At 42.6% G+C, this 27,503-nt stretch overlaps 3 protein-coding genes across 5 annotated transcripts; 2 read left to right on the top strand and 1 right to left on the bottom strand.

The window, feature by feature from the left end:
• The first annotated feature begins 112 nt into the window (after positions 1-112).
• On the top strand, positions 113-9,559 carry LOC110979940 (integrin beta-1-binding protein 1-like). 2 transcript variants are annotated; one of them, XM_022236146.2, is made up of 7 exons: positions 113-234; positions 1,951-2,282; positions 2,700-2,790; positions 3,196-3,311; positions 4,162-4,266; positions 4,882-5,025; positions 5,786-9,559. In XM_022236146.2, the coding sequence occupies exons 2-7, from the start codon at positions 2,115-2,117 to the stop codon at positions 5,864-5,866; spliced, it is 705 nt and encodes a 234-aa protein (XP_022091838.1). In that variant the 5' UTR covers positions 113-234; positions 1,951-2,114; the 3' UTR covers positions 5,867-9,559. The 2 variants fall into 2 exon arrangements, with proteins under 2 accessions (XP_022091838.1, XP_022091829.1); XM_022236137.2 differs by lacking the exon at positions 113-234 and adding an exon at positions 296-474.
• Positions 9,426-21,551, bottom strand: ccm2 (CCM2 scaffold protein). The gene is made up of 11 exons (XM_022237477.2): positions 21,234-21,551; positions 18,933-19,187; positions 16,773-16,856; positions 16,100-16,198; positions 15,844-15,931; positions 15,540-15,595; positions 14,899-15,022; positions 13,872-13,929; positions 13,390-13,501; positions 12,489-12,627; positions 9,426-12,127 (listed from the first exon to the last, which is right to left on the bottom strand). Exons 1-11 carry the CDS (start codon positions 21,276-21,278, stop codon positions 11,856-11,858), a joined length of 1,332 nt encoding a protein of 443 aa, XP_022093169.1. The 5' UTR covers positions 21,279-21,551; the 3' UTR covers positions 9,426-11,855.
• A 956-nt stretch (positions 21,552-22,507) lies between these two features.
• On the top strand, positions 22,508-27,399 carry tmem68 (transmembrane protein 68). 2 transcript variants are annotated; one of them, XM_022236704.2, is made up of 7 exons: positions 22,508-22,625; positions 23,161-23,546; positions 24,628-24,795; positions 25,042-25,235; positions 25,649-25,788; positions 25,968-26,031; positions 26,197-27,399. In XM_022236704.2, the coding sequence occupies exons 2-7, from the start codon at positions 23,231-23,233 to the stop codon at positions 26,281-26,283; spliced, it is 969 nt and encodes a 322-aa protein (XP_022092396.2). In that variant the 5' UTR covers positions 22,508-22,625; positions 23,161-23,230; the 3' UTR covers positions 26,284-27,399. The 2 variants fall into 2 exon arrangements, with proteins under 2 accessions (XP_022092396.2, XP_087004500.1); XM_087148374.1 differs by lacking the exon at positions 22,508-22,625 and adding an exon at positions 22,656-22,836.
• The last annotated feature ends 104 nt before the right edge of the window (positions 27,400-27,503 follow it).

The following is a 27,503-nucleotide window of genomic DNA, read 5'->3' as shown; positions in this document are numbered from 1 at the left end:
AACGAACATTATTTTTTCCAATTGTTTTCTCACCCATGTCCCTTCAAAAATTCCGTACTTCCCAGCCATAACTGGACGTTGACGAGCGAAGCCTGTCCTGATAATGTATGAGGGCGTCCTCTCTTCTTGGTTCTTTTTTAAAATCTCGGCTTCGCCTCGGTGTGGTTTTATTTTAATGAATTCAGTTCATGAGTTTAAATCAAGTGAATTTGATGAGCAAACGTCTATCTGAGGGTAAGATCTACAACTTTTTGTTACTCTGCCTTGTCGAGAAAATGGTTGCAATCGTTTATGGACCTTACATACATGCTGAGAGCAACGCTCAGCCTGATTTTTGAAAAGGTCGATATCTTAAGTTAAGTCAACGCGCGTCCTACATCCGCATGCAGCAGAGCTGAGTGAAGTTAATCAGGAAGGCGAAGAAGTTAAAGGCGGGCTGCTGTCTTTTACTAACAGTGAAGTCATACCCTAAAGGTCGGTTTTAAGGAATACCGGTGTGTGAATTTCTCGATTGCTTGAATGGTCGAATGCATGTTTGTCACAGATTTGCCCCGCCACCTGTGCGAAGAAATTTGGTTTGTATACGGCATGGATTACTCACTTTGCATTAATGCCCAGTTCCCGGACATTTGCAAACGCGAACTTGGCCGACATATCAGTGACATGTACCCCCAGAATAGCCCCAGAACTGTAGGGTCCGACGTTCGCCCCGCTCCGGGGGGCGGGGCGGACGTCGGATCCCACAGTTCTAGGGGTAGCCAACATGATGATGGCGAAATAATAACTAGCCTGACCAGTGGACAATGTGGCCAGGAACTTTATAATTCCCAATAATAGCACCATGGCATGACAGCACCATGTTTCCTACCTCCAGGATAGCACTAAGCAGCCATTGTCACTGATTGTTAACCGTGGATATCCGGATGTGACTCGACTCCCAGTCATGTCGTGTTTTCTACTACCAGCTAACTTACACTGATTTAGGCCATAGAGCAAGGATGGGCTAAGTCTAAGTGGGCCTTGTTGGGCTATCTACTTAATTTGACTTTTTAGGACATGATAAACTATACTGACACTGCAAGGGAATTATTGATGTCAGTGTGTGCATCTCTTTGAATAAGCATGACATGATAAGGAATGTTTCCTGTTTTAGATAATATTCTTAGAACAGTGTTTATACAAACCTTGCAGATAGCTATGTACAAACTTGCATAAACACAATTTGGCATTTCCTGACCCCATCAAAATGAAAGCTAAGCTCTGATTGGTCATTGGAATGGAAGCAAATTGGGTCAGTGACAATCGTGGCTTTCACCTGTGGGTGACAGGAAAACAAAAAGGAAGAGATAGGAGCTGTGTTGCGATTGGTCAAGCTGTCATGCAGCAGACAGTGATTGAGAGTACATGCTGCCCATTTTCTGTAGTGTGGATGGGAAAAATGCTCAAGAATTTCCCCATTTTAATGAAGATATAATATGAATAAACGTCCCCATCATTCATCAGACATTTAACTTTACCAAGAAGCCATGTATGAAATTTTGTTGTAGGTAGCTGTGATGGCAGAGTAAAGTTGGCACAATCAAAACAGCCAAAATGTGCATATGCGAGTTTGTACATACTATCTGTATTAGGTTTGTATGAACCTTACAGTTCTGGGAGGAGCACAGTGTGTGATCATACAAAGCGCTCTCTTGTTGCTTTTTTACCCAAATTTTTTTACGGATGTTGAAATAAATCTTGACATAAGCCAAACAGGTTGCACTACATCCTGCTCAGACAGCCGATATCAAGGAGGGCTGGTCGTTTTCCAAGATCTTGCTGTGGTGGGGGAACGGGTTATGAAAGTAGAATCTCTGCAGACTGCTAAATAGGTTGCTGGAGTAAGAGCCGTGTTTGTTGAAGAGCATTACGTAGAGTGAATGTGACATTTTTTTCACTCTTTCCTCACAGAGTTGCCAGGCACCTTGTGATGCTGGCAGGCGTCTGGGCGCAGGATCGTTGTCATTACGGTCACGCAGCAGTGAAGCAACCTCCGACTGCATACGTACATGCCCCTGCCTTGACTTCTTCACCGCAACAATGTGTGCATAAGGGGCGCCAGACGACTGCCCTATATGTTCCGCAGGAAGAAGAAGGAGCGCTCGGACCCAAAAGAGGCAGCCATCACAGCGGCACTTGAAGCAGCCATCCAGACGGGCCACCCTCCGCTGAGACAGGGAAGTCGTGAGTCGGCAGTGCACACGTCGCATCGTGGAATACCAGCCGCCAATAATCACACTCAGGTAGAATTTCACTCACTGGTGAATGCGCCATAGAAAAAAAAACCCAGCATTTTCCTCTGAATGTGCACAAACCCATTGCATTTTCCTCTAAATGTGCACACTCTCAGTGTTTCAACTGGTCACCTGTTCTGTAGAGTAGACGGGCAAAAATTATTCAAGACAGGCAGATTTTGGAGTATCGAGGAGTGTTAGGATTAAAGAAACCTTGAGAAGAAAACCCTGGACAAGTATTCCCAGGCAATCCCACTAGGATCAGCAAGGGCCTGAAAACCCAAATCACATCAACCTGTGGCAGTCGGAATTTCGATCCCTGGTCGCAAAGGTAAAATTCAAAGTACACTGCTGATCCCGGAATGACATCTCTTGGGGAAAGACTTTGATTTTCCAATCTCGGTCAATTTTCTTCTCCTCTGACAGGGAAACACAGACATGGTGCACAGCAATCGACCTGGAGATCACATGGTGCTAAACAGCAGCTTGTTCACTGATGCAGCCTCAGGATTGCCTGGTATGCATTGTTTTTTTGAGAAACAAAAATAAATAACTACGCAGCACTAGACCTGAAAATATGCCAATCAGATAGAGATTTTGGATTGCCTGCTTTCATCAATCCAAAATCAACCCCAACAATGTTCATTTTTGTCCACTATGGTAACTGAATTGTCTTGGATCCAGCTAGCCTGGAGACACCTGTTACTTCCGCAAGTTTAACCCTAACCCCCAAGGGTGTATGTAAAATTGTTTTGAAATTGGAGGATTTGGGACTGTTAGGGTTAACAGGAAATATGACACTTAACCCCCCCCCCTGCTTGCCACACCTTCCCATCCCTGCTTGTAGGGTACTGGGGATATTGACCGGTGCTACCTTCCAGGTCGAATCGCTCTTCTGTTTTTGTGCTTTATCACCTTCTAGTGGAGCTGAGTGTAGATTTCTCGGTCCGGTACGTGGGCATGATTCACAACGCTCAGGGTCTCCAGCATTCGGAGGAGGATGAGGTGGACTTGATCAATGCACTGGATCAGGCTCAGGTGAGCAACAATGAGGCTCAGGCTCGTCGGGTTTTCTTGGCGGTGAACCTTATTCAGCAAACAAAAGATGTCAGAGATATCCACATCTCGAGCAAACCACCCTCATGAAGCCCTCATTCTGTGGCATTGCGTAAAGTCCTCCTGAAATTGTCTGATTTCTTTTTTTTTTGTGCGTCAAAATGTTCAACAGCATTTCAGCGTGTTGCATCGCACAAGGGCTTACACCTCTCACATAGGCTGAAAAGTTTGGCGAAAATGACATAGCTCACATTTATGTCCCTCGTTCTAGGTGTTTATTATGCCAAATAGCTTGACTGTCAACTCCCTGTACGATTGAAACAAGTCGTTACAGGTCCTGAAAAGTCAGTTTTTTGGTTGTCATTTGTACAACCCCTGTGCTGGGTGTGCCCCAGATCTCCCTCCCACCCCTGCATTGGTCTGCTTTTCGGCGATGTCGCATGAATTAAAGTTTTTGAGTTTAGTATTGCAGTGTTGCTTGTTGTAGTGTTGGGGAGATGTGGCCGAGTGGTTAGGGTTTGTAGCTTCTGACCATAGGGTCGGGGGTTCAAATCCAGCTGGTGGCAGCTTGTTGTGATCTTTGGCGCACGTCACCCCTATGTGTCTCTCTCCACCCAGGAGTAAATGGGTACCTGTGAGGGCAGACACAGGTTTGTTTAGCCGTTTGCCCCCAAAGTGGCTGCATTAGGCTAGTGTACTCCCCAGGGAGCTGAGATGGTTTCAGGAATGTTCAGATGATGTGAGCCCAATGTGCACAGGGACAGAGACATTCCGTGAGATGCGCTATATGAGAACTGACTGATATTTTTATTATTTTATTCTCACGTTTTAGAAGGAGGCCCAATTCAAGCACGCAGAGACCCAGCGGGACTGTGTTTATCTCAATCTCTCCAAGTACGGCGTCAAGATCATTGAGGCGTTCTCTCCAGCTCCGCAGGTAAGCTGGTGAGGCACAAATTTACATGGATGCCGTTGGAATTTTTTTCGGGGGGGGGTAGGGAGAGGGCAGGGGACCTTATAAATTTAAGGCTATAGCCAATTCACTTGGACATGATCAAAGACAGCGGATCATAAGAGACTGAAACATACAGCATCAGCGCAAACCACCTGCATTGTATGAACTAGTCTGGCAAAAAACTTGGAAGAGTCATTGAATATTGTGTACAATTTCCTGGTTTTTGAAGGTCATGGAAATTTGTAGAAATGAGAAAAGTACTACACAGTTGAAGAATTCTGTGAGAGCTCATAAACCTTGTTTATTGATAATTGAGCTTCTAACCTGTAAAATTTGCTAAGCAGAAAGTAAAATTGTGGTGTCACAGCAGTTTGTCCATCTATTTGTCCTTACGTACTGTAGAATAATTCAGTTAGCAATTAACACAAAAAAACGAGAACAAATATCAAACTCTGTGAGCCGACTTCGACAATTCCTGTTCTGATGTAAAACTTGCCCGGAATGTTAACGGAAAACAGTCTGCTTGACTTGTTGTCATAATGCTTAACATTGATTTGCATGAAGCTGTCATTGACTTGACCTTTTACTTCTGATCAGCTCGTTCGCTGGAGATTCGGCCTGATTGAGGTCATTCGTCTCGTACATTTTGAAGACTCTACCGGCAGCCAGCTACTGGCCATGAAAATTGGCAGAGAAGGGGAAGACACGTACGACTGTTTGCTGTTTCAGTGTGAGCACCAGGTGAGGCCCAGGATGCGAGTAATTGGCTCACCTTGGAGAAGGGTGTGTGTTAATTGGCCAGCTAAATGCTGTTTCAGTGTGAGCACCAGGTGAGGCCCAGGATGCGAGTAATTGGCTCACCTTGGAGAAGGGTGTGTGTTAATTGGCCAGCTAAATGCTGTTTCAGTGTGAGCACCAGGTGAGGCCCAGGATGCGAGTAATTGGCTCACCTTGGAGAAGGGTGTGTGTTAATTGGCCAGCTAAATGAGCAAAGAGTGAAGTGATTAGTCGGATTATGAAGAAAGAGTGAAGGCGATTGGTCAGCTGTTGAGCAGAGTTCAGCTGATTAGTTGGCTTTTGAGCGGAGAGTGAAGCGGACTGGTCAGCCGTTGAGAATAGTGGAGCTGATTGGTCTGCTTGTTAGCAGAGTGTGGAGCTGATTCGTCAGCATTTGAGCAGAGAGTAAAACTGATTGGTCAGTGTTTGAGCAGAGAGTGAAGCTGATTGGCCAGCTTTTGAGCACAGTGCCAAGTATTGGCCAATTTTGCGCAGAGATTGAAATTAATTGGCCAGCTTTTGAATGATAGTGCAAAATGTTTATTCTGTCTCTCGTGCTAGCTTTTCTGGGCTTTTTAAATGCTCTCTGGGACTTGTGGTACCCTTGACTTCAATTTGAATGCCATGCGTCCCTCAGGTGTAACAAATACCATGTCACACGTCACAGTGGTAAAAAAACAGTTAATAGCCTCTGTGGACTCCTGTTTCTTTATGGACCTCACAGGGTCAGGCGAAGCAGATTTGCCAACTTCTGGAAGTTCTCTTTGATGCCGTTTGCCAAGATCCAAGTCTTCAACCGCTATGAACAAATCTTCCTCCGTTTCCAATCACCGTAGATGATGGGACTGTTCCACAGACCTGGTACACGATAGCTTGTCTCATATTTATATCGTTTTGCATTATTGTGAAAAAAGAAATATTTATATGCTCACATGTGATGAGTATGTAAGTGAACCCAAGTACTTAGAGCTATATTATGATATAAATAAATATATATTTACTTACTGTAAATACTTGGTACTATATTTTGTAGACTATTTTCATTTCAATTATTTGGAAGATTCTATGCAACACAATTTTGTAAAGTCACCACTACGTCTGTACCTTCATTGTCAGTGATTTTTGTGAGCTTATGACAAAGTACAAAGAAGAGACATAATGGAGGGGGGGACTTGTTCCTTGCCCTACCCTACTTCCCAGGCTCAAAACCCGGATTACGCTGCTGATCACAGGTTACTCCAAGAAGGAACTCCAACCAAAACCTGGTTCAGTGTGCCTGGCCACCTCAAGCAAGTTTCGTTAACTTAAGAGCCAGTGTTAAAGACGGTCGTGACCAACTACCGTAGCAACTGAGAGCAGAGTTGCCGTGGACAGTTGGACTGTCGAAGCAATCACCCATTTGATGAAATTGTGGATCAGGGTGATGTGAAATTATAACAGCAAGGATGCGTTTGCCCATCACTGGCATCCCTCCGCTAGTGCATGCTTTTCAACGGAGAGGAACAATTTGTCTTTACAAGACACAGAGTACGCGACAGCGAAAAGGATCTGGAAAAGAAATGCATTATATGGCATTCCTCTGAACAGATTCATAAATCGTGTAAATACGCAGTTCCAGATGTTGTTTGCTTTCAAGGGTTGTGTCTGCGGAATATCAGCCAAAAAACTTGCGCAGTTTGTGTGTAGTGAACAGCAAGCTTGCCAAATGGTTCTGTTGTGTCGTCGGTTTTTATGTTCTTGTTTAGCCCCACACGCTCGGCTTATTTAGTTTCCAAAATGATTGGAAAATTTGTGATCAAACGTTCAAAGAAAGCATGTAAATGTGTCTTTGGCAGATTTTTACTCCTGATGTGTGGTCAACTTTTTAAGTCTTGTTTGTGGCATTGTCTTCCATAATTGTCAAGTTGACATGGAAATATCACGAGGCTTTTCAGAAAAAAGAAAAGAAAAAATATTTTTGTGAGATTTGATATCTTTATTTCTATTTTCTGAAATTAAATACTTGGCAGTTAGTACTGTGACTTTTTAGATGGTGCTGAAAAAAAGTAAAAAATGCTGCTGTCTTTACAGTAAAAGTTTTCTTCAATTAACTGAAAGTGCCTTGTTACGAAACAAAATCTATCGTCTGTTCATATATCAGAAATGTGTTGACCTTGTTTACACAGACGTATGCATTTTACCCCGAACTCTTTTAGATCTATTAAAATCCGCTGAAAAGATTTGGAGGATTTTGCAGGATTGTAAAGATCTGAGCCATTTGCATGGGACTTCATGCCCTTTGGAAGTTAGGATACAAACATGCTGTGTGTTCCAGCAGAGTGAAGGATTTCTAAACGTTCTGTCAAGTTATTATTTTCATATATTCACCATTTTCTTTTTCTCAGTACTTGTATTTATGTGGCATTTAGGCCAGGTGTTTTGTCATGTACAGAAACCATAACTTTGGAATCTTTTTGAAATTATGTTTAGAGTAATTAAGAAAGCGGGATTCCAAGATGTTTTAGATGCTTTGAAAGGCTGAACAAGTGCATGCAAAAGTACCTTACTTACGGAGCGTGTGCCAAACTTATTTCAGACATTTTTAATGATAGAAATCATAAAACTTACTCTAGGGCTGAATTTGTATGAAGGTACTTCAGTAGACAGAGGCAGTCAAGCTCAGAGGTCTCTGCCAAATAGTGAATTGGTTTAGGAGGGGATAAAAGTCAAGAACGTGGCCATTGGACGATGAATGCACAAAGGTAAGATTACAAAAGAAGTGATGACTTCAGACCATCACAGTTTAAGAAATATTAAGTTTTTACATGACAAAAGCACTCAAAAAGTTCTCTGTCAGGTGCTTTTTGTGTGCTTATTTGATTAAACTGTAATTTTTAAAAGAGAAAAATGTCTGAAGTCTTGCTTTTTAAACATCTTTCCTGCGTGCATTACCATCCATGTCTCATGTTTTCCAGCTTTATTCACTGCTAACCAGTTGAGTATTTGGCAGATTACTCAACACTTGTTAATTATTTGACAACAGTACTAGATGAAAGCAGCGTTTGTGTGTCTTGGCTGGAATTACGGGAAAGAGGAATATTCAGCATGTTTGGAAAATCTGGACGGCATTGTGGTGCGTCCCCCATCATACAGGGCCTCCAAAATAAGGACTGTACATGTATCATGATTTCTGGAACTGTAAATGTACAGTTTGGCATTGGGCATGGGAAGTCCAGGCCCATTAAAATGATTATTCAAGTTCTGTTACAATAATGGTTTATTTAAGTTCCGTGTGCTTGAATAAGCCTGCAGATTAAAAAAAAAGAGGGGCATTTTGAAGGTCAAGAAACTGTCTAGTGCTCGGCGTGTTGTTTGACGTGAATGTGCATGTAGGTGAGATATACAGTAAAGATGTGCTGCATGAGACGAGCCCAGCACAACAGATATCAGTATTAAGTTTGAAGCATAATTCTTGTTAACTTTCATTACCGAGTTTCTGCATTAACCTAAAATGTGAACTTAGTACCAAAGGAATCGACGCCTTGCTCAAGGTCTTGATAGTAGTTTGAATGGGTATTAGTGTATGAGTTGCCCTAACATAGAGCTTGACACAGATTATGCACTCCCTATTTTCATGGTCTTGGAAGATAACTGTGGTTGAGACTGAAGAGGTTTTACAGTGAGAATGAAGTATGCATGTAGTACTTGATATTTCTTCCATGGTCGCCCTCTTTGGGCTTGCAAGGATAGGGGGAATGCTTTCTCTGTTAATAGTTTTGTATGTTTATATACTTTTTTACTCTTAAGAGCTACCCCAGTCATAATGTGAATTGGACGAGAGATTTTAAGAAGGTGGTGGTAGGTCATTAATGCAAAGGCTACATGCAGTGCTTTTTTTGTTTCCAAAGATTGGCTTTGTTCCCGACGCATATTTTGTCTCTGATATTGCTCGTCAGCCCCCAGTGTGCAAACTAAACCCAACTACTTCAGTTGGTTGATGTGCAGTTCAATGCGTCTCGGCTGTAAAAAAACAACTTCTCATAGAACTGTGAACTCCAAAGGCTGCCTGTCATTGTGTCTGTGACAAGCCAAGACAAAGCTAAAATTTGAAAGCCCCAAACGGTTGAGAGGAAATTAAGGTGTATAAAGAATGCCATCAGGGTCATAAAAATAGTTTTCATCTTTGTTGAGCCTGAAATTCACAGAAAATAGCAACAAGAGACAAAGGCAAAGACCTTACTTTACACAAAATAGAAAAAGAAGTCAAAAGTGTGTCACCCGTTATGATTGACAATCACTAGTAAGCACTGTCCATTTTTGACTTTGCTTTGCTTTATACTTGTGAAATGGAAACCTGGTTTAATTAATGACAAAGCAGGAGAAGCTTCATTTACTCTTCAAGTTTATTCTGGGTACTTCTTCTGTAACATCTTTGAACACAATGCATTTTTATTCCTCGTTTGAAAGAACCTTTGTTCAACTGTGGACAATAAAAAGTAATGTTCAACTTTTTCAGTGACTTGAATCAATGCAAGTTGATGTTGAAGTGCATAAACGTACATGTATATCGACCGAAGTCATCAATATGATCAACTTGGGACGAATTTAGCTGAACAGGGAACATTTGACCCTTTTTTCGGAAATCAGTTCCCATGTTTTAATTAAAATAATGCACTTCTTCACGAACACAACTGCATACAACCAAGTACAGATGTGGGAACTACCGAGTACCACAATAATCATTATCTATAAAATCAAACAAATATACATCTCCACTAAAAGACATGTACACGAGCACAACTTTACAGTTTCAAATAAGACAAAACCTCTCGACTGCTGTTGTGCTGCTTTAAAAAATTCCCATTCTCTGTGAGTTAAGCAAAGGAACCACCGGATGTGTGACAAAGACAAGTTTGGGGGAGTTAACATTTTTTTTTCACTTCACAGACGTGAATGTGTCTACATTGCATTCAGTCGACGTGTAAATGAGGACAACGTCCAACCTGGGCTGGATGATTATTTGAACGGTTTCACTGGGCAATGAACAACAGCTATGTGCATGCATTGAAAAATGGTTACAATGTGGGAAGGATGAAACTGAAGATCTTATTCTTCATTATATTCTGCCGGTCCTCACTCCTGAGCTTCGGTACATGTATAATCCACGGCACACCAAAGGAGAACAGGTTGAACCCTTACGGGGGCAGTCTTTCACTACTTTTGCTTCAGTCGCCCGTCGATATCAAAACCCAGTTCCATGTTTTTCGGAAAACAAAAAACCCCCCAAAAATGTATGTGAACTTAACAGAACTGCTGAAAAATCCTTGTGCCTCTGAAAAACCCGGTGCCACGGTTATAACTGGTTCAGAGATTGACGGAGGTACTTTTGTTATGAATGAAAGGTAACATTAACAAGGTAGTAAAAAGGTGGGGGATATTCCCCTCCAACATTCCAAATAATGTGCTGCATCCTATGTACCAACAAAGCCCTCTTTCGAGCACATGGTTTGCCGGGATTCAGCCCAATTCCATTTGTTAAATTGTTCTTCATATTGATAGAGTACCTGGTATTAACATAAAAGGTGCCCGGTTCCAAAAATACCCGTAAACACAAACCCCCAGTGAGTAGCTTATTTTGGCACAAAAAGGGTTGTCGGTGGCCGTTAACCCAGAACTGTGGGGTCCGACGTCTGCCCTGCTCCCACGAACGTGGCGACTGGTCCTAGCGACATGATGCATGTGAAAGGTGTATATTCCCCCGTTTAAATATTTCTCATCGGTTTCTTTATAGAGGAAAACAGTAATTCTCATTTGTGAAATTCAGTGGTCTAATTTTATTGCAACAGAAAAGGAAAGCCAATCATAACCAGTTGTGTCTACCCTGCAATTTCATCACTCCCTTTTAAAAGTCAACACTCCTTGTCTTTAAAGTGAGAGGGTATCACAGGTGAAGACCACCCAACTTGTATAAGGAAAATATCCCTGTCAAAAGTCAAGATATTTCGAGATCAACATGCTAATCTGTCCAACATTTGGTGTGTGTGTAGGTCTTTGTCATGGGTAATTCCAGAAATTAGGGGTCCAGTTTTTTCATGTCCCTGTCACATCTGACATATGATTCTGCAAGTTCAGAGCACATTTTCTAATTTCCAAGAGTGATGAATTGATGCAAATTACCTGCCAAACAAATAGTAATAGTTTGAAATCAATTCCGGTGATATTTCCATGTCAAACAACAAAGGTAAGATGTAACAGGGACACGAAAATGTCACACTTTTGGACCCCTAATTTCTGGAATTACCCTCATCATGATGCGAGTTGTACAACATATAGATTACGTATTGTTTGTTGGGAAGGTATACTGTAGGAAAAAGCCCCACTCTGCGCATATTCTGGAGTGCCTGCTGTGATGGAAGAGCAGTTGTTTTGTGGTGAGAGGGCACGTGCAGAACATCGTGCTCATTGTCATGCGCTTTTAACAGTCACTGTGTCAGCTCCCTTCACTTTAACTTTGGGTGGCATGGACAAGGTGTTTCTCCTGCTCATCAAAAAGCTCAGGCATCACTCAAATGGTAACAGAGGCCAGTTACTCATGAGTCACAGTATTCACTAATACACATGTGAGTCACAGATCAGTTACTCATGCGAGTCACAGAGACGTTTACTCAGTGAGTCACTGAAATTAGTTACTCGTGACCAGAGATAAGTTACTCATGTGAGTCACAGAGATCAGTTGCTCATGTGATCACAGAGATCACCTAATAATGTGAGTCAGAGAGCCAAACTACTCGAAAGAATCCCCGGACTATACAGGCTCACGAGTCCACGCTTGTCTCCAGGTGTTCCACCTCATTGCAAATGTCCTGCAGTGCCCGGTCTAGCTCATCCCGCTCCGACATGATGGAGTGGCTGTAGAGTCCCATATCGAACCCTCCAATGGAGGAGGAGGCCTCGCTGTTGGTTCGCCTTGAGCGATGGGGGCTGGTGTAGTAGTAGTAGCCGTTGGCCGCCGCATCCTGGATGCCCATCCTCTCCAGGGCATTCTCAAAGTAGTCAATGTCCTTCTCTGGAATGTAGGGTCTCATACCTTTGAGATAAACACAGCCAGCAGAAGCATGAACGTTCCGACAAAATACCACTTGCAAGGAAACAAGGTGGACCTAGTTTACCAGGGTTGCACTTATTTTTGATTGGTAATCTTTTGATATTTATCATTCATATTTTACAAACACAGTATCCCACAAGGTCTTTTTAATTGTATACTCGGATGTCTTAGATGAACACAACAAAAGGAACTGCAAAGAGAATTTATTTTTCAAGATTCCCAAGACAATTCTCAGGGTTAAACTCCCGCTTATTTCTGAAGGACAAGCCGCATATGGTCTGCTACAAGCGTACTCATTTTTTTCCAATTACTCGTTTCATTGACAGTGTTCTTTTGACTGTACCTGGAAAGAGCAGCTTTCGATCGGGTCCGTAAAGCTTCTGCAGCCTGGTGCAGAACTCCTTGATTGATCCCGTCTGTCGGTAGTCACGTAGGATTCCTGCAAACTGTTGTAGCTCGTCAGACGAGAGCTTACTCCGAAGCTGTTGAGACGAGGGAAAAAAAATTCACAGAGATACATCATCAGTGAGTTATCCAAATCACGCTGATCCTTATCTTTACAGAATTCAGACTAGCTGCCATGCCCACTCCAAGTGGGGAAACCCGCTGGCTGTGACGAGATCCAAAAGGCCAACCGTCCCAATGCCAAATAGCCTCGGATTCGGAGGCTGTGGGGTTACTATGCCCCTAGTTCAGAGGCAGCTTCAATGGGATCGGCTTCCAATGTCTCACAATGGACAGATGATGCTGCTACCGTTGACTGCTCAAAGCAAACAGGTCCAACAGATTTGTATATCTGTTGTTCATCTTAGTCAGATTTAAGGTTAAAATTTGTATGGAGGTCGGGAAATAAAACTCTGGGAAAGTGATAAAAAATGGAAATGTCCACTCACTTCCAGGAATTTGTAATTTTTTGGTGGTGACTCACATTGAGACTTTAGTCAGGATGAACAATGTAGCAGAGGTCACTCCCACCCTGGAACATTTGCCATTTTGGGACTTGGACTAAGACCTGGACAAAAGATCTAAAGAGCCACTGTGCATGCGGGCACTTTATAGTGTGTGCTCTTCTCCAATACCACACTACACGTTCCAGCTGTGCTTGTGCATGCATGTCGGACATGAATCATGGCCATGATTGGTCAGAAAACAACAGGGCGGGTCCGAATGGATCAGTCTATCAAGACTCAGTGCAGGTCTACGGGGATGTGCGTTTCTCTAAAATCCAAAGGCATTTCTCGTACCACTTCAATGTACTCTTGGAGTAACACTTTGGCAGTGACGCTCAGATCGTCCATGCTATTGCTCTGTCTCATTGCCGGCGAGCCTGGATACTCAGACGAAGCTGTGCTAGACCTAAAAACAATGTTAATTATAATTAATTATAACAAATTATAATCAAAATTATAATAGTGGGACAATGCTGAGAAGAAATAAACTGACAACTGTCATGACTTCAATTTTGATAAGAGAATAGTGGAAAGTAATGCCTCGTAATTGCAAGCCCACCACCAAAGATCAGTAAGAACTTAGAAATGACTTGTCCATGTTCAACTAGGAAAGTTATTTTCTAAGAGATACATATCAGCAGTTTGAATTAAAAAATGCACAAGTTTTGTGTGAGAAAACTGGGTTTCAGAGACATCCAACTCATTCAAGCTTCCCAGGTAAGATCAACTGAAATAGATTTAGATTTAGGTATTGAATGCACAGATGGCAGACTTACGGGGGCGGCTGGAAGACGTCAGGATCAAGGGCTGCCCGGCTGACCACACTCCTCGAAACTAGGCAGACATCAAGGTGGTAATAATTACAATCTGGAGGATTTCTGATTCTCGGTGAAACTTGTTCACAACAATTGGAGCTAAGAAAACGCATGAAGCCCTCTGCCCACATTGATCCACATATACACCATTAATACTAACCCCCTAGGCTCCTGCACTAGAAAGCATACTGAACCTCACAAAATCCAACAGGTTCATGTACTTGTCTATGTACTTGTACATGCAGGATAGTGTACCAAACCTGATAAACTCCAACAGAATGAGCCCGTTGGAGTTTGAGTGATATGGTATGGATGGGTCTATGCAGTATAGGATGACTTGCACTGAACAGTACCAAACCTGACAAAATCAAGCATAGTCCAACAATTGGTACAGCAAGCCAGACACTGTACACAGTGACCCGTGTGTGTCCCAACTCACACAGAATCCAACACCATCTCCCTGGGCCTTTCATCCCAAGTCTCACAAAATTCAACAACAAGTTCCTCAGGTATGGTACCAAACCTGCCAAAACCTCACAAAACCTGCTGTTGGAGTATGGCAGGTTTTGGGCAGTTAGGGTTAATACTAATCTGCTAAGTACCATGTAAAACGGTACATATAAATGTCCTAAAACATGAAAACCACATACCTATCTATGAACTTTGGATCGAAATCTGTGTTGCCGGTATATTTTATATCCCTCTAAATTCAACAACGCACAACCGTTGCCTGTTTAATGTGACGCCCAATAGGTCCCACCACCCCGTGTCCTAATAGGCTTAGCATCCCAGTTCACTAGCTGCCATAAGATTGCAAACGGACACTGCTTACCAGGACAAACTCTGAGTAACTATTTAGTACTGCTTAATTATGATGTACAAATGCAACGAGGTCTGAGGATCCCTGCACCATGTTGTGCTTGCAACATCAGACTGACTTAGGGTTGGCTTGGTTTGGTAACATAGTTTTCATCACGCTCTGCCTTACCACTTCCGAGGGACGTGTTTCTTGCTGCCCTGATGATGCTCTGATCAAAGTATTTCATGGTCAGCTCCGTGTAGACTATGTAGAAAATCTGCTGGGCCAAAGCGCACACTTCATCGGCACTTTCCTGTTGAAATATGATACCATTGAAATGGGACTTGAGCATGACATGGACTAACCAATCTTGAGAGCCAGACTAACTGGACAATCTGACCTCATGCTGCTATCTGGGCTTCTCAAGACGTAGGGCAAAGCAGCAGGAATGAAAACAAAATATTGTTATCCAGTTCCCAGCCCAGCTTCTGGCAGGACACTTGGTTTCCTTGCCAATTCAAGCCCTCATAATCTTCAGTTGTCTCTCAAATGAAGACACTACATGAAATGTACAACTTTATCAGAGCACAACATTCCCAGGCCATTTGGTCACTGAATTGAAAACGTGTATGCTCGTGTCGATCTTCGACTGGGTGCATCAGACAATTCGAGAACCACTGCCAATTTCTGTCAAGTGCAAAATTTCTTTTCAAGTGCCCTTAACCCCACAAAGCTGCACTAGCAACTCCAAGCTCACTTAAATGGGTTGGGCCACAATTGTGCTGTATACTGTTAAAGCAAGGACAGGAGAAAGTCAGGTGTCCACTTGCCTTTGATCGACACTCGAACACGACCAGGTTGCATTGCTCCTGTTGACTGTCAGTCGCTGAAATACGGTATACAAGTACAAAAGATTGGTAGAAGGTATCTCCAAAATGCATATCATAGTGCTTTGCCATCAACCATTCCGAGCTTTACTTGAAATCATCATAACTGGGAAAAAAACCACACAGAATGGAGAACTGATATCCGTCTACACGTAGCCATGTGCCATTAGTTTGTACAGTAGTTTGACCTTGACTGACTGAAGTCGGCTTTTCGTCCAAAAGGACTTGTGAGATATGTACAACTTACCAATTTTGAACATGACGAGGTGTTGTCCGTCGTCCCGGATGTAACTTACGGCAGCTATGTCGTGGATTGGCAAACGCACTAGTGTTTCCTGAAAAACAAAAAGGGAAATAAATCCAGAACTGAATCACACACATTTACATCTTTGTTTTTCATGTCAAGTGCAGGACAACAGAATAAGCTTTCACCTTTCTCGGACAAGAAATGGTGCAGCGTTCAGTTGACGAAAGCCAAGCCGTTTTTCTCATCAAGCACTTACCTCTCCGTCTCGTCTGACCACCTTGATCTGTTTGGCTGAGACTGACAGGATGGCATCGTGTTTGTTCTCCCTTGTGCTCCAGGGTAGTAAACCTTGCTTCTGGACACACCAAAAGGAACAACGTTGAGAGTAAGTGTTCACAAGTACATTCAACTTTTTGTGGGCTCCATGCATGAACAAGAGAGTGGTTTTTTTTAAAACCAGCATCTGATCCACAGTACACGCGGGTAATTTTTCAATTTTTTTGTATCTTCCACATCTCTTTATTTCTCAGTAGCTATTCAAGGGATATATAAGTGTCCAATGGGGCTGACTGCAAATAACTCTAGGTATGTACATGCATCCAATCAATAACATGGCAGGTGGATAAAGTAACACATATGAATATGACTTTCAAGTTTAAGAAGGACCACCAGTCCACCAGTACTTTTTCGTTTTATATTTTTTAAGATTTTTAATAAGGCTGAATTTTTCAGTATGCTCCTTAGTGGGGCACTTCAGAAACTGTATTCCTGTCAAAATTCTTTCATAAAAGCTAACTCATGAACTATTTCTTGTTTAGCCAACAAGTACATTTGACATTGAATCACATGAAAGTAGGTCGGTGAAACAAGTCAGACACATCCCTGGCCTTTCAGAACAAGTGCGAGACCCTCTCAGGTACTGTAGTTACCTTTCCTTTATCAACAATTCTAAGCAGCTCTGTCCGTTTGGTGGGATCCAGTCCGTATGGAACACTCGGAATGACCCCCAAGTACTGGAAGGAGGAAAGGAAGTATTTAAGAACAAGGACTGTGACAGGACCATCTTCAGACCTGCAATATCAACCTCGAGGTCTATCTGTTAGAAAATTCTGCCAGGAATTTGTCCTCAATCCTCCATCCTCTGCTGTGCAGGAACCCACTGGCATTCTGGTGTGGTATTTCAACTGACAAAGGGGCATGATTGAGCACCAAGTATACTGACAGTGCCAAGGCTAGGCTTTCACTTCCTCAACAATCCTGGAAATGAAATGTTCAAAAACTTCCTGGTGGGTTACAAGTATCTCGGGGGAAGGGTTAAAAAATTTTTCAATATGAAGAAAAAAGAAAAACAAAACACGTACAGTATTTATTGACTAAAAGACCAGCCACTGGGTGCATGTAATTACTGGGTAAATGGCCCACAGTTATGGGATCAAATTTTCCCTCAACAGTATTGAACATATGGCCGTCGCCTTGCACTGGTTCATGCAAGGTGCTGGTACTAATGGGTGTATGATTGTTAAACATGCCAAAGCTTGGCTGTGATTCCTTTCACACCGTTCACAATAAGGGTCTCTGATCTGAAAGCATGTTACATTAAATGCTACATTGTGTGTGGCATGCGTGCCTGCAGAGCAGGGGCTGCATGGTACCATTATGTGTGTGCAAGTGATGGATGGGATCCTGGGGCAAATGAGTGAGTCATAGGGCCCGGAGAGACCAGCAAGCAAGTTCAAAGACAAGCACAATTTTAATTTTAATTCAAATAAGTACCGGGAAAGTGTTCCTTATCTGGCTTCCACCTTAGATCTTGTGCAAAAATTTAAGACTACATGTATGGGCCATGACAGCAAAAAATCCAAAATATGCATTTTCAAAGAAAACTTTGAAAGTTTCTTCACTTCAAAATAAGAGTTTCTTCATCAAGTTTACACTTGTGGGCAGTTTTCAAGTTATATTAAGGAAACTAAGTGGTACATGGATGGGGAACTCATTCGGTGAAGTGTTAGATTGCACATTTGCAACGTGATACAAAAACTGTTCTTTATTAACCCTAACCACCCAAGGGTTGCTGGCCCTAACCCTCCCCATTCACACAAAGTTAAACACCCATATGGGACTTTGTGCACAGAGGCTGTTGGACTTTATTTTTCTGAGGTACATGTATGCCAAACCCAATGCAAAAGCCAGCTGTTAAGGGCCTACCAGACCTATCCCTACAGAATTAAACACTTTACTACTGTTTAATTCTGTGTGGTTGGGGAAGGTTAGGGTTAATATCTGTGACTTGTTCACGCTACATTTCCCAACTTTCAGCCAAACCCCAGACCTCCCCTTGACTGCAACAAGTGAGACAATGCTTGCAACTTAACCCCGACTAGTCATGTAAGATTCTGTCTAGCATGTTCAATGGAGCGAATAACCACTGCTGCCATGGTACACAACATTTTTTGAGATTTTCCTTTTCCCCAGCCAAATCTTCAGCCGAAGAAAACATTCCAACCAGGAAACTGACGACAGAGGTACAAATACATTGTACATGCAATGGACACAGAGGAAACAAAGCATGAAAAAAAAACCCAACAAAAATCTGACAAACGTGGTGTATGCACGAAAATCCCCTGACTCTTACATGTTCATGGGTGTGTTTTTACAATTCATTGTATGGTTCAATATTTTGGAACATTTGTTTGCATCCTTCTTCCGGAATCTCTAGGAGTTCCAATATTTAGTTAGTTTAGAGAAATAGAGAAGTTTCCAGTCATTGTACCATGATTGAATTTTTTAAAATCTTAATGTATTCATCTCATGATTTCTAACCAGGTCTGAAAAGTTGAAATCAAACTCTTACTACAAAAGCACAACAGAGGGCGTTTGCTCTGATTTGGTCACTAACGTAGTGTGCAAGTTCATTTGCATTTTTTCCACAGTGTTTGAGGATTAAACATCTATAAGAAACAAGTAAATATGACCGCGAAGTACCCTGAACAAATTGGAACCCCAAACGCAAAACACCCTCCCTCAAAGGAAGTAGAAAAAAAAAACTGAAACGAGAGAAGGTTTTTCAGAAAATGGTACAGACTTCATACCTTGATTGCAATTTCTAGAAAGCTGTCGATGAGGACCTGCGGATCCACCTTGTACTCTGGGGGACTCAGCTCCATGGTCTTGAGCGCCCGCCTGCCTTCCAGCGCAGTGTGGTGGTGGTGGGGGTGGTGATGGGCCAACTGTGAGGAGATTTCGTGAGAATCTCTGGACTCCCGATCCCGGGAGTGCCTGTTGATGCCCACGCGGCCTCTGTCCCTGTCCTTGTCCTTGTTGAAAAGACCCAGTAACCCTCCTTGCTGGAAAGGAAAAGTGGAGGAAAGAAAAACCCTGTCACTGAGTCGACCTACATGTACAGTCATCACTCAGTGTACAGTGCATTACACATACCATAATTGGGTGTGCTACTTATTTGATCAATTTGATTTATAAACAGTTGGACTCTGTTTCTTTGTGGTTTGCCTAATCCTACATAAAACACAGCCTACTAGTGCACTACTCATCCTAACAGATTCCAACAAACTCTGGTGTTTGAATTACACATGTAGGCTAGTTGGGGATTGTTAGTATTCTAATAAACGTTTGGAACACCTAAGGAGAAACAACACTGCCCCTAGTTAATGAAGTTCCTCCATCGACCAGGTTACAAAAGGATTTTGGAGGTTTAGGGAAGATACCGGGCCCAACCACTGTTCTCTCACCCTTGAAAAATTCAAGTGATGAGAGAATAAAAATGTGACACTGAGCTCCCACCAAAGTAGGAAATTAGGATTTAGTGAGCTGTCTAGTAAAGAATAGACTGAAACTTAGCGTTAAGTTTCAAAGTCCAAAAACACAAAATCAAAACAGACTCAGTTTAATTTCCTGTAAATTTTTTTTTAAGTTAGTGGCCTTTTCTCTCACTACATGTACATCTTGAAGTAAATGCACAGAAAACGCACATCGCTAACAGGCTCCACGTGTTAAGGCAACGGTCCCAATTAAAGTTTGCACAGTTCCAACTATACAGTGTTGATTGGCTGGTCCAACTGCAGTGCTCTGGTTTGGAACTATGCATTTGCATGTAGTTGGGATCATCCCTATGGTGTGGTTGGGGCAGATGGTGTTTCTAAATAGGGTGTAACAGCAGGGCAGGAACTAATTGTTGAAAGGACAAGGCAATTTCTCATTTGCAAAGGCCCCTTTTTCAGAAAATCAACTTGTCTACGGGGACATTTCAATGGGCATTGAGGCACAGCCAGGCTCTAGCTACATGTAGTTACTTGACTACGAATGCCTAAATGAAATTTATATTATAAATTTGTTAACAGCTACATGTACATTACACATATATGGTAACTAAAGGTTATAATATCTTTGTTACGCCCCAACTATAGCCTAAGTCCCAACTATAGTTGGGACTGTCCCAACTGTAGTGCTGCAGTTGGGCTGGCCCAACTATTGTTGACCAATGTCTGTGGGAAATGTCTTAACATTATCCAAGTCAATGTGTCTCATACTTGTAAAATGTGGCACTTCATCTGTTCATCTAGCCCTATGACATGACATTTGTAAACAATATGACTTTGGCACATGCTGGGCACATCATGCGCACAGAACCTCTCTGCTGTAGTTGGGCTGGCCCAACTGTAGCACTCTAGTTGGGACGGGCCCAACTAACTATAGTTGGGACTAATGCTATAGTCGGGGTGTAACATTTTCAAACATGATGTTCTAATTCAGAGTAGGCCCCTACAAATCACTACAAAGTGGTAATTTATGGAGGTACTGATATGTTCCAATGGAATTTACAAATATTTTGACAAAACAGAGAGAAATGGGAACATTACAAGTGGACTCACAATAAAGGTAATAAATCATTCTCAAACATGCCAAAGTCCAGAGCAGGCACTAGTGCAGGATTATTCCACAATGATCAATTCCTGATTATGTTAAATGCATACATAGCTCACTATATAGTGTACATCTTATCTACACACGTGAAAACTACAAATAAAAAAGACGTAAACGGGCAAAACTCCACTTTCACTTTTATCACGAAATCAGTGCAATGACGGGAATACTGAGTTCACCTGAGCAAATTTACTCAGTGTAGTCTGGGTGTGGTCACTTCGTTTGAGACTTTGGGGGCTTAATTCAATGAAATATCTCAATATCATTGAAGCTGTATTATAATGCAACAAAAACAAAACGTTTTGCACAATTTAATTTTAGCGAATTTACAAGTAACTTTAAAATCTTGAGAGCACCCCGAAAATGACTTCGTCGGCCATTTTGAATTGAGCTCGGTCCAAAAAGAGATGATCTCGTTTAAAACAAATGCAATAATTTCTGATAACTCTTACCTTTTTGGACGAAGACTTTGGAGCAATATCCTCTTCCATGCCCATGACATGAATTCCTAAATTATAGAAAGGTTTGATTTGGCGTTTCCTTTCCAAAAATGCATAATTATGAGGTCCTTTCGCATATGTACATGCAGTTTCAACGTGTCTGCGTCGTCTGCAACATTCCCAGCTGCCAAAACAACAGAACAAAACGCGGGGAGTTGACGGGTACCCTGTTTATACCGTGAGCTATCGAAAAGGAAGAGGCGTTCACCATGTAACTAAGTGTACGTGGATTTCCCCATGTGTAAAATGAATCACTCCCAGGAGGCAGAAAGGAATGATGCAGTGGGCGATTGTATTATGGACTGGACAGGGATGTCTGGCCTGGGCCACACTGATGAGCTGAGTGGCGTGGAAATGAAATAGGGGAGTGGCGAGACCAGAGGGGGGTGCATGGGTTTCCGAATAATAGACCTGCGTGCCCCTGTTTCCTGTTACCCTCAAAATACTGAAAATGGAAAATTCAGTATTATCAAATTCAGATTTCCCGGGGAGTCTGCTCTCAAAATAGCAAATTGACTTGTTCCAATTTTTTGGAGCTCAGTAAAATTCCGAAATGGAGGGCGGGGCTTAAGGAAGTTACGCCTGCTGTGGCGCCGTAAACAGAATTTCAACAAAGCTAAGGATAATAATCTTGTGAACTAAATATAAACCATTGGACATGGACTCGCGCTGAATCCGCTGTGACCCCTTTTTACATACAACTGTCATACAACTTGGCAATCTCCATCATTAAACAGTAAGCTACAAACCAACATAAAATAAGACAGTTAATCATTATTTTAATTAATAAAATGTGAATGTTTTATTGTTGTTACTTTATCAGTGGGTTTTAAAAATTATTTTGTTAGCGGGTTAATTTTGCAGAGGGCCCTAGGGCCCTTGGGGGACTCATTTTCTGGAGAGTCAAAACAGACAGACTATCAAGGACGAAGTATCACTAGATTTTTCCTTCTCTAATTTTCTCAGGGGGTGGGGTGGGGGACACAGGGGAAAACCTCAGGGGAGGGAGCGTGGCCCTGCCCATCCTGCACTGTTACACCACTTTCGCATATATGTGCTCTGCGATGAGACAACTTTGTGTTCACAGGGACTGTTGAAAAACTTCACCGGGGCCCAGAATCACCCACAACAGACACATAAAATGTAGGTTGTACAATGCACATGCACGTACAGTACATGTAGGTCTGCGGGATCTCCACCAAAGATGGTACACACACAACAGGTGAGGGCGCTAACAACTTTCGCTGGTTATCGGATTCAGTGGTTGCAAATATAAAAATATATCTCGATTCAGTGCCACTGCTAGGCTGACGGGTGATGAGGAGGACGTAAACTCTCTGTTAAGTAAGTGGCATGTATCAGTTCCTGAAGACCGATTTTCATTGGTTAAACTCATTGACATGTCTAAAATTCAAGAACATGAAGAACCTTGGACATGCTGGACCTTTCTTTTCCTTCTTAATCATTGTTCCATCATCCATCATGTCCATCTTGTCCACGGAAAACCATCCATGATCCAGACTGATTGATGGCGACATCGACACCATAGTACTAGGTCTGCATGTAACATGTGAAACATGATGTGGAGCCATAATTATAATTTTGCTAGCTTATCATGATAGTTTTCTCAATCAGTGAGGCAGAATGTGCATGTTGTCGTGTATGTCAATGTATGTGCTGTGCACGTCATGTATACGCCTACCCTTCCATAGGCATGATAGGCCCCCTATTGATTGCATGCTTTCATTGGTTGCTATAACCCTGCTAACAGCTGTATACATGTGCACAAGTTAACGATGATGTCTGGAAAAATTTTGGCCAGAGCATCTGTGTAATAGACAAGGTTTCCTTTCATCTTCTTTCTGCGTTTTGTTTGCAGGATGTCCTTAGGCTGCTAGTGTTCAGAACTTGCTTGCATAGGACACTTGTAGGGTGACGGCAACCCAACCATGTCTGGCAACGTCGATCAGATTTGCCAATGGCTTGCCACCAACCTCAGCCTACACCTCCCCGAGTGGTTGGAGCAGAGCCTGGCTAGCCTGGACTACAACCTCTTGTCCTGGCTGCTGTGGCTGTTCGCCCCCATAGTCATGGCCTTCCTGCTGCCTGTGGTCATCCTGGTGATGATCTATGGGTCCGTGCTCTTCCTGCATATCTACAAGGCACGGCACCGTTTGGCCGACGCCTACTACAGCAGCGGCACGTGGGACTGGGCCCGCATGGTGCTTGCGACGTTCTGGGAGGGGCAGGGCAATATATGGCATGGTAAGTACCAGTTTACTTCGGAGAGAGACGATGGTGGTATCCCCCTTCCCCCAAAACTTTATGAAAAATGGGAAGGGATACGAGTACTTTGCCCATGAGAAGGTGTACATGTCCCCCTCATTATCATCAACATTGACTTGCTGTCAAATTGAACTTTTTTTGGTTGCTGTCTATCGGAATGTGGCCCCCTTTTGGCAAAAACCCTGCCTACTTTGGTGACGGTGAGTATTTCAAATAATGATTCAGCAAATGAAACCATTATCTGCGTACATATGTGAAATTGTGTAAGTGAGATATTTGTTGGCCGAGGATTGTACAAGTGTGATGTGTTTTTTCCACTCCTTTTTTCTAGATTGTTGGTTACACATTGGGTGGATGCCTTGCTGTTTTTCAGATGTCTCCAAGTTCATCCCCGGACTCATGCGCTACTGCATATTAGTGTTGTCGCCATATTAGTGTTGCGGGGAGTCAGGTTGGCGTAGTGGTTCTGTCCTCGCTTTCCACCTCTGCAGTCTGGGTTCAAATTCCGGCCTGGTCCACATCGTGACATGTGGATTAGGTTTGCAGTCCCTACCTGATTCTGTGGGTTTTACCCAGAATATTCCTCTGGGGTTTTCCTCCCACCTCTCCTTCTCCTAAAACTGTAACTGCTTCTCATTGTCTCCTCTCTACAGGTCTCTTCAGGCTTGCGAGCCACAGTGCCTAGGGCACTTTTGAGGAATCCTTGGTGTCATTACCAGATATGATTAATAAAGTTCATCACAAGTCCCGTCATAAACCCCTTCACAAGTTGAGTCACAAATCTTTTCACTAGGCCAGTTACTGGAATGAACAATTTCAAAGGAATGCTGTTGTCACGGTTCAGTTGAATAGCTAGTGACTCCTTGCGAGACTAAATGACCTTGTCATTGACTTGCAGGGACTTGTGATTGACTGGACTATGGCATTGCTACACAATAACAAAAGAAAATTGACTTCTGGTGAAATGGAACAATGATAGTGCACTTCTGGGAAATAAATATTAAACTATTGATCACGTCGCATAGTCTGTCAGTTGGCCTCCGGGCAATTTTCACTGCAGGCTATGACATTGTCGGCCTGGAGAATATACCCCAGGAGGGGGCAGCAGTCCTAATATACTACCATGGAACTATTCCCCTTGACTTCTACTACATCATGGCCAAGGTTCTGCTCTTCAAGAGCCGCCTCATGCAGCTCGTTGGTGACAGGTTCTTATTTGGGATTCCAGGTGAAGATTTAAATATTTATACATGTATGCATTATTGGAGTCGTGATTTCCACTCTCTAATCTTTCACTTTTATGTAGAAGTATACTCCTTAATACATTTTTCTGCATGTTGTAGTTCTAGGGACTGTTTGGTATGTATGTTTATTGAACAGAGACGATAACCTACACCGTCCACTGCAGCATCATTTTCCAGACTTTTCTTCAAAGTTGCGCTGTGGACTTGCATTTCGCTCATTTTCCGGACAGGGTTTAGAATTCTCCTGAAGGTCTTTCATGTGACCCGAGGGTCAGTACCGGAGTGCGTGAACCTCTTGAAGGAGGGGCACATCCTGGCCATTGCACCCGGGGGCGTTAGAGAGGCACTATTTGGTGACGAGCACTACGAGCTTGTTTGGGGCCAGCGGTGCGGCTTCGCCAAGTGCGCGCTTGAAGCCAAAGTGGTAAGACAAAAGTGGTCCTTAACTCTTCATGACCCTATGTCCCATCTGATGCTTCTTTTGAAGTTGATTTGGATCAGTGAGTTTTAATCCACGGTCTCTTTTTTGTTCATGCTAAACCAACACATTTAAATCTAACCCCCCCCCAGTTTTTTCAAAATCCGCCATGAATTTGTCAGAAAATTCTGTAGGGTTGCAGAGAAAGGACCCTGGCAGTGTTAATCTACTGAGCATGAGGCTTGAAACTCTTTGAAAATTGAAGTACAAAGAATGTGCAATGAATGAAGTTGAATCTCGTCTCCTGCCTTTTGATCATAAAAGTTAAAACAAAGTTGAAGAAATGCTTTCATTGTTCTACTGTACAGAAATTGCTCACGAGAGTCTTGACTTTGATGTCTTTCATTCATTTTTTTTAGCCTATTATTCCAGTTTTCACCCAAAACTGTCGAGAGGCCTTTAGGACTCCCTCGTGGGGTCGCAGGTATCTTCAAACCCTTTATGAAAAGACGCGTCTTCCTCTTGTACCAATTTATGGTGGATTTCCAGTCAAACTAAGGTGAGTTGAAACTTTAAGTTTTCTTTGGAACCACGATGCGGACTCCACAAATAACAAAATGAAACTATTAACGTAATTTTATTAAAGATCTTAATTGTGAAAGTATCGTGAAAGATTAATCTATCTTTGGTTTTTAAATTTCCACTCCAGAGACTTTATATTGTTACCTTTTTGTTAAGGACATTCATTGGGAAGCCAATACAACATGACGAGTCACTAACTGCAACTCAACTTGCAGAAAAGGTAGGGTTGCTGTACTGTCAGATCTCCAGATGGAGGGTTTTGAGGAGTGAGAGTGATGCTGTTTAGAGTCGAGCTGAGAGAGGGTTAGGAACCAATGTACACGTTTTGCTGAACTTACCGGTGGCAATAGCAGTTTATTTTGTTCACGTGTGTCATCTCTCTTAGACTAGCTCTGCCATCAGGGAACTAATCCGCAAGCACCAACGTATTCCTGGAAATGTCTTCCAGGCGCTGCTCGACCGTTTCAGGTGATGTCCAGAACGTGTGCTTTACAAAAATGAACTGTTAAACCTCTAAAAGAGGTCCCTCCTGCCTCTGCTGGCGCTCATCAGCTGTGATCTCGTAGGGGATTAGAGGGTCGGGGGTTGGAATCAAACTGCTGGTCAGATGTTCTGCTCTTGGGCAAGCCACTTTCCTGTTCCACTTGCCTCTCCAGCTCTCCACCCATTGCAGAGAATGGATGACAGCATTAGCTTTGAAGTGACCGGCAGTGGACTTGCATACCATCGGCGTAGGTGGGAGGTCATGGGGTAGTATGCGCCAAGAGGTTTGTCCATTTCAAGACAAAGAACCAATAATAAACACTGGCCTGGCCCAAGCCAGTGTGGAGACAGCAGTGGGTGGGCTTTGGATAGACTGGACTTTCTGTGGGTTGGTTGAGGCTACTGTAAGCTAGTGATGCATTCATTGGTAGGACACTTCTTTGAGGGGCAACAAGGTGCAATGATGAAATAGGCTAAAACATCTCAGGTTTGAAGACCTTGGGGGCGTTCTATTTTGGTGCACTTTTTCCTGTTTTTATTAAAAGGAGATATTCACAGTTTCAGCATAATACAGGATTTGTATTAAATATTTGGGATTTTTGGGTGCCTTTTTTATTTAAAGTTCTTTCCACGCACATTTTCCATTTGCAGCAATGGACAATAGGCTCAATGTCAGGTGGTAGCTGGCATTAGGTTGGGTTAAGGTTATAATTTGTTTTATATCAAACCGGTATTTTAACATATTTTCTGTTATTTATTCAAGAATATATATTTGGCTCAGATGTTACAATTAGTAATAAACACAGGAGTGTAGCATTGAATTGTTCTCATCTGCAGTGGAAGTGGAATTCCATTTTAAAAGCGACAGTGTTTTACATGGTGGTGTTCGAGTCGAGGCTCGGCCCAGGCTTTAAGTGCATTTGGTTTCCAGTCCATACTCGTAGGTTTTCTCCGGGTACTCCGGTTTCCTCATGCCTCTATAACTAGACATTCTTCCTAACTCCGTAACGTGATGCTGATATATAAAGGTTATGAATAAACGTATAGTTATTGGCGCAACTAGCCTGAGTGGCTGGAAGCGCCATTAAAACGAAAACAACGACAACATTAGCTTTTACCAAGAGTTATTTTTGTTGTCACGTCTTTGAATGGGAACAAGCTTATTTTGAATTAAAGTGGTCTCAGCAAAATCTAGTATGTTATCCTCCA

This window comes from Acanthaster planci, linkage group LG18 (assembly GCF_054643075.1).
Source record: "Acanthaster planci isolate LZ-2023a linkage group LG18, COTS_SCS, whole genome shotgun sequence".
NCBI lineage: Eukaryota > Metazoa > Echinodermata > Asteroidea > Valvatida > Acanthasteridae > Acanthaster > Acanthaster planci.
This window is presented reverse-complemented; position numbering and strand designations above follow the sequence as displayed.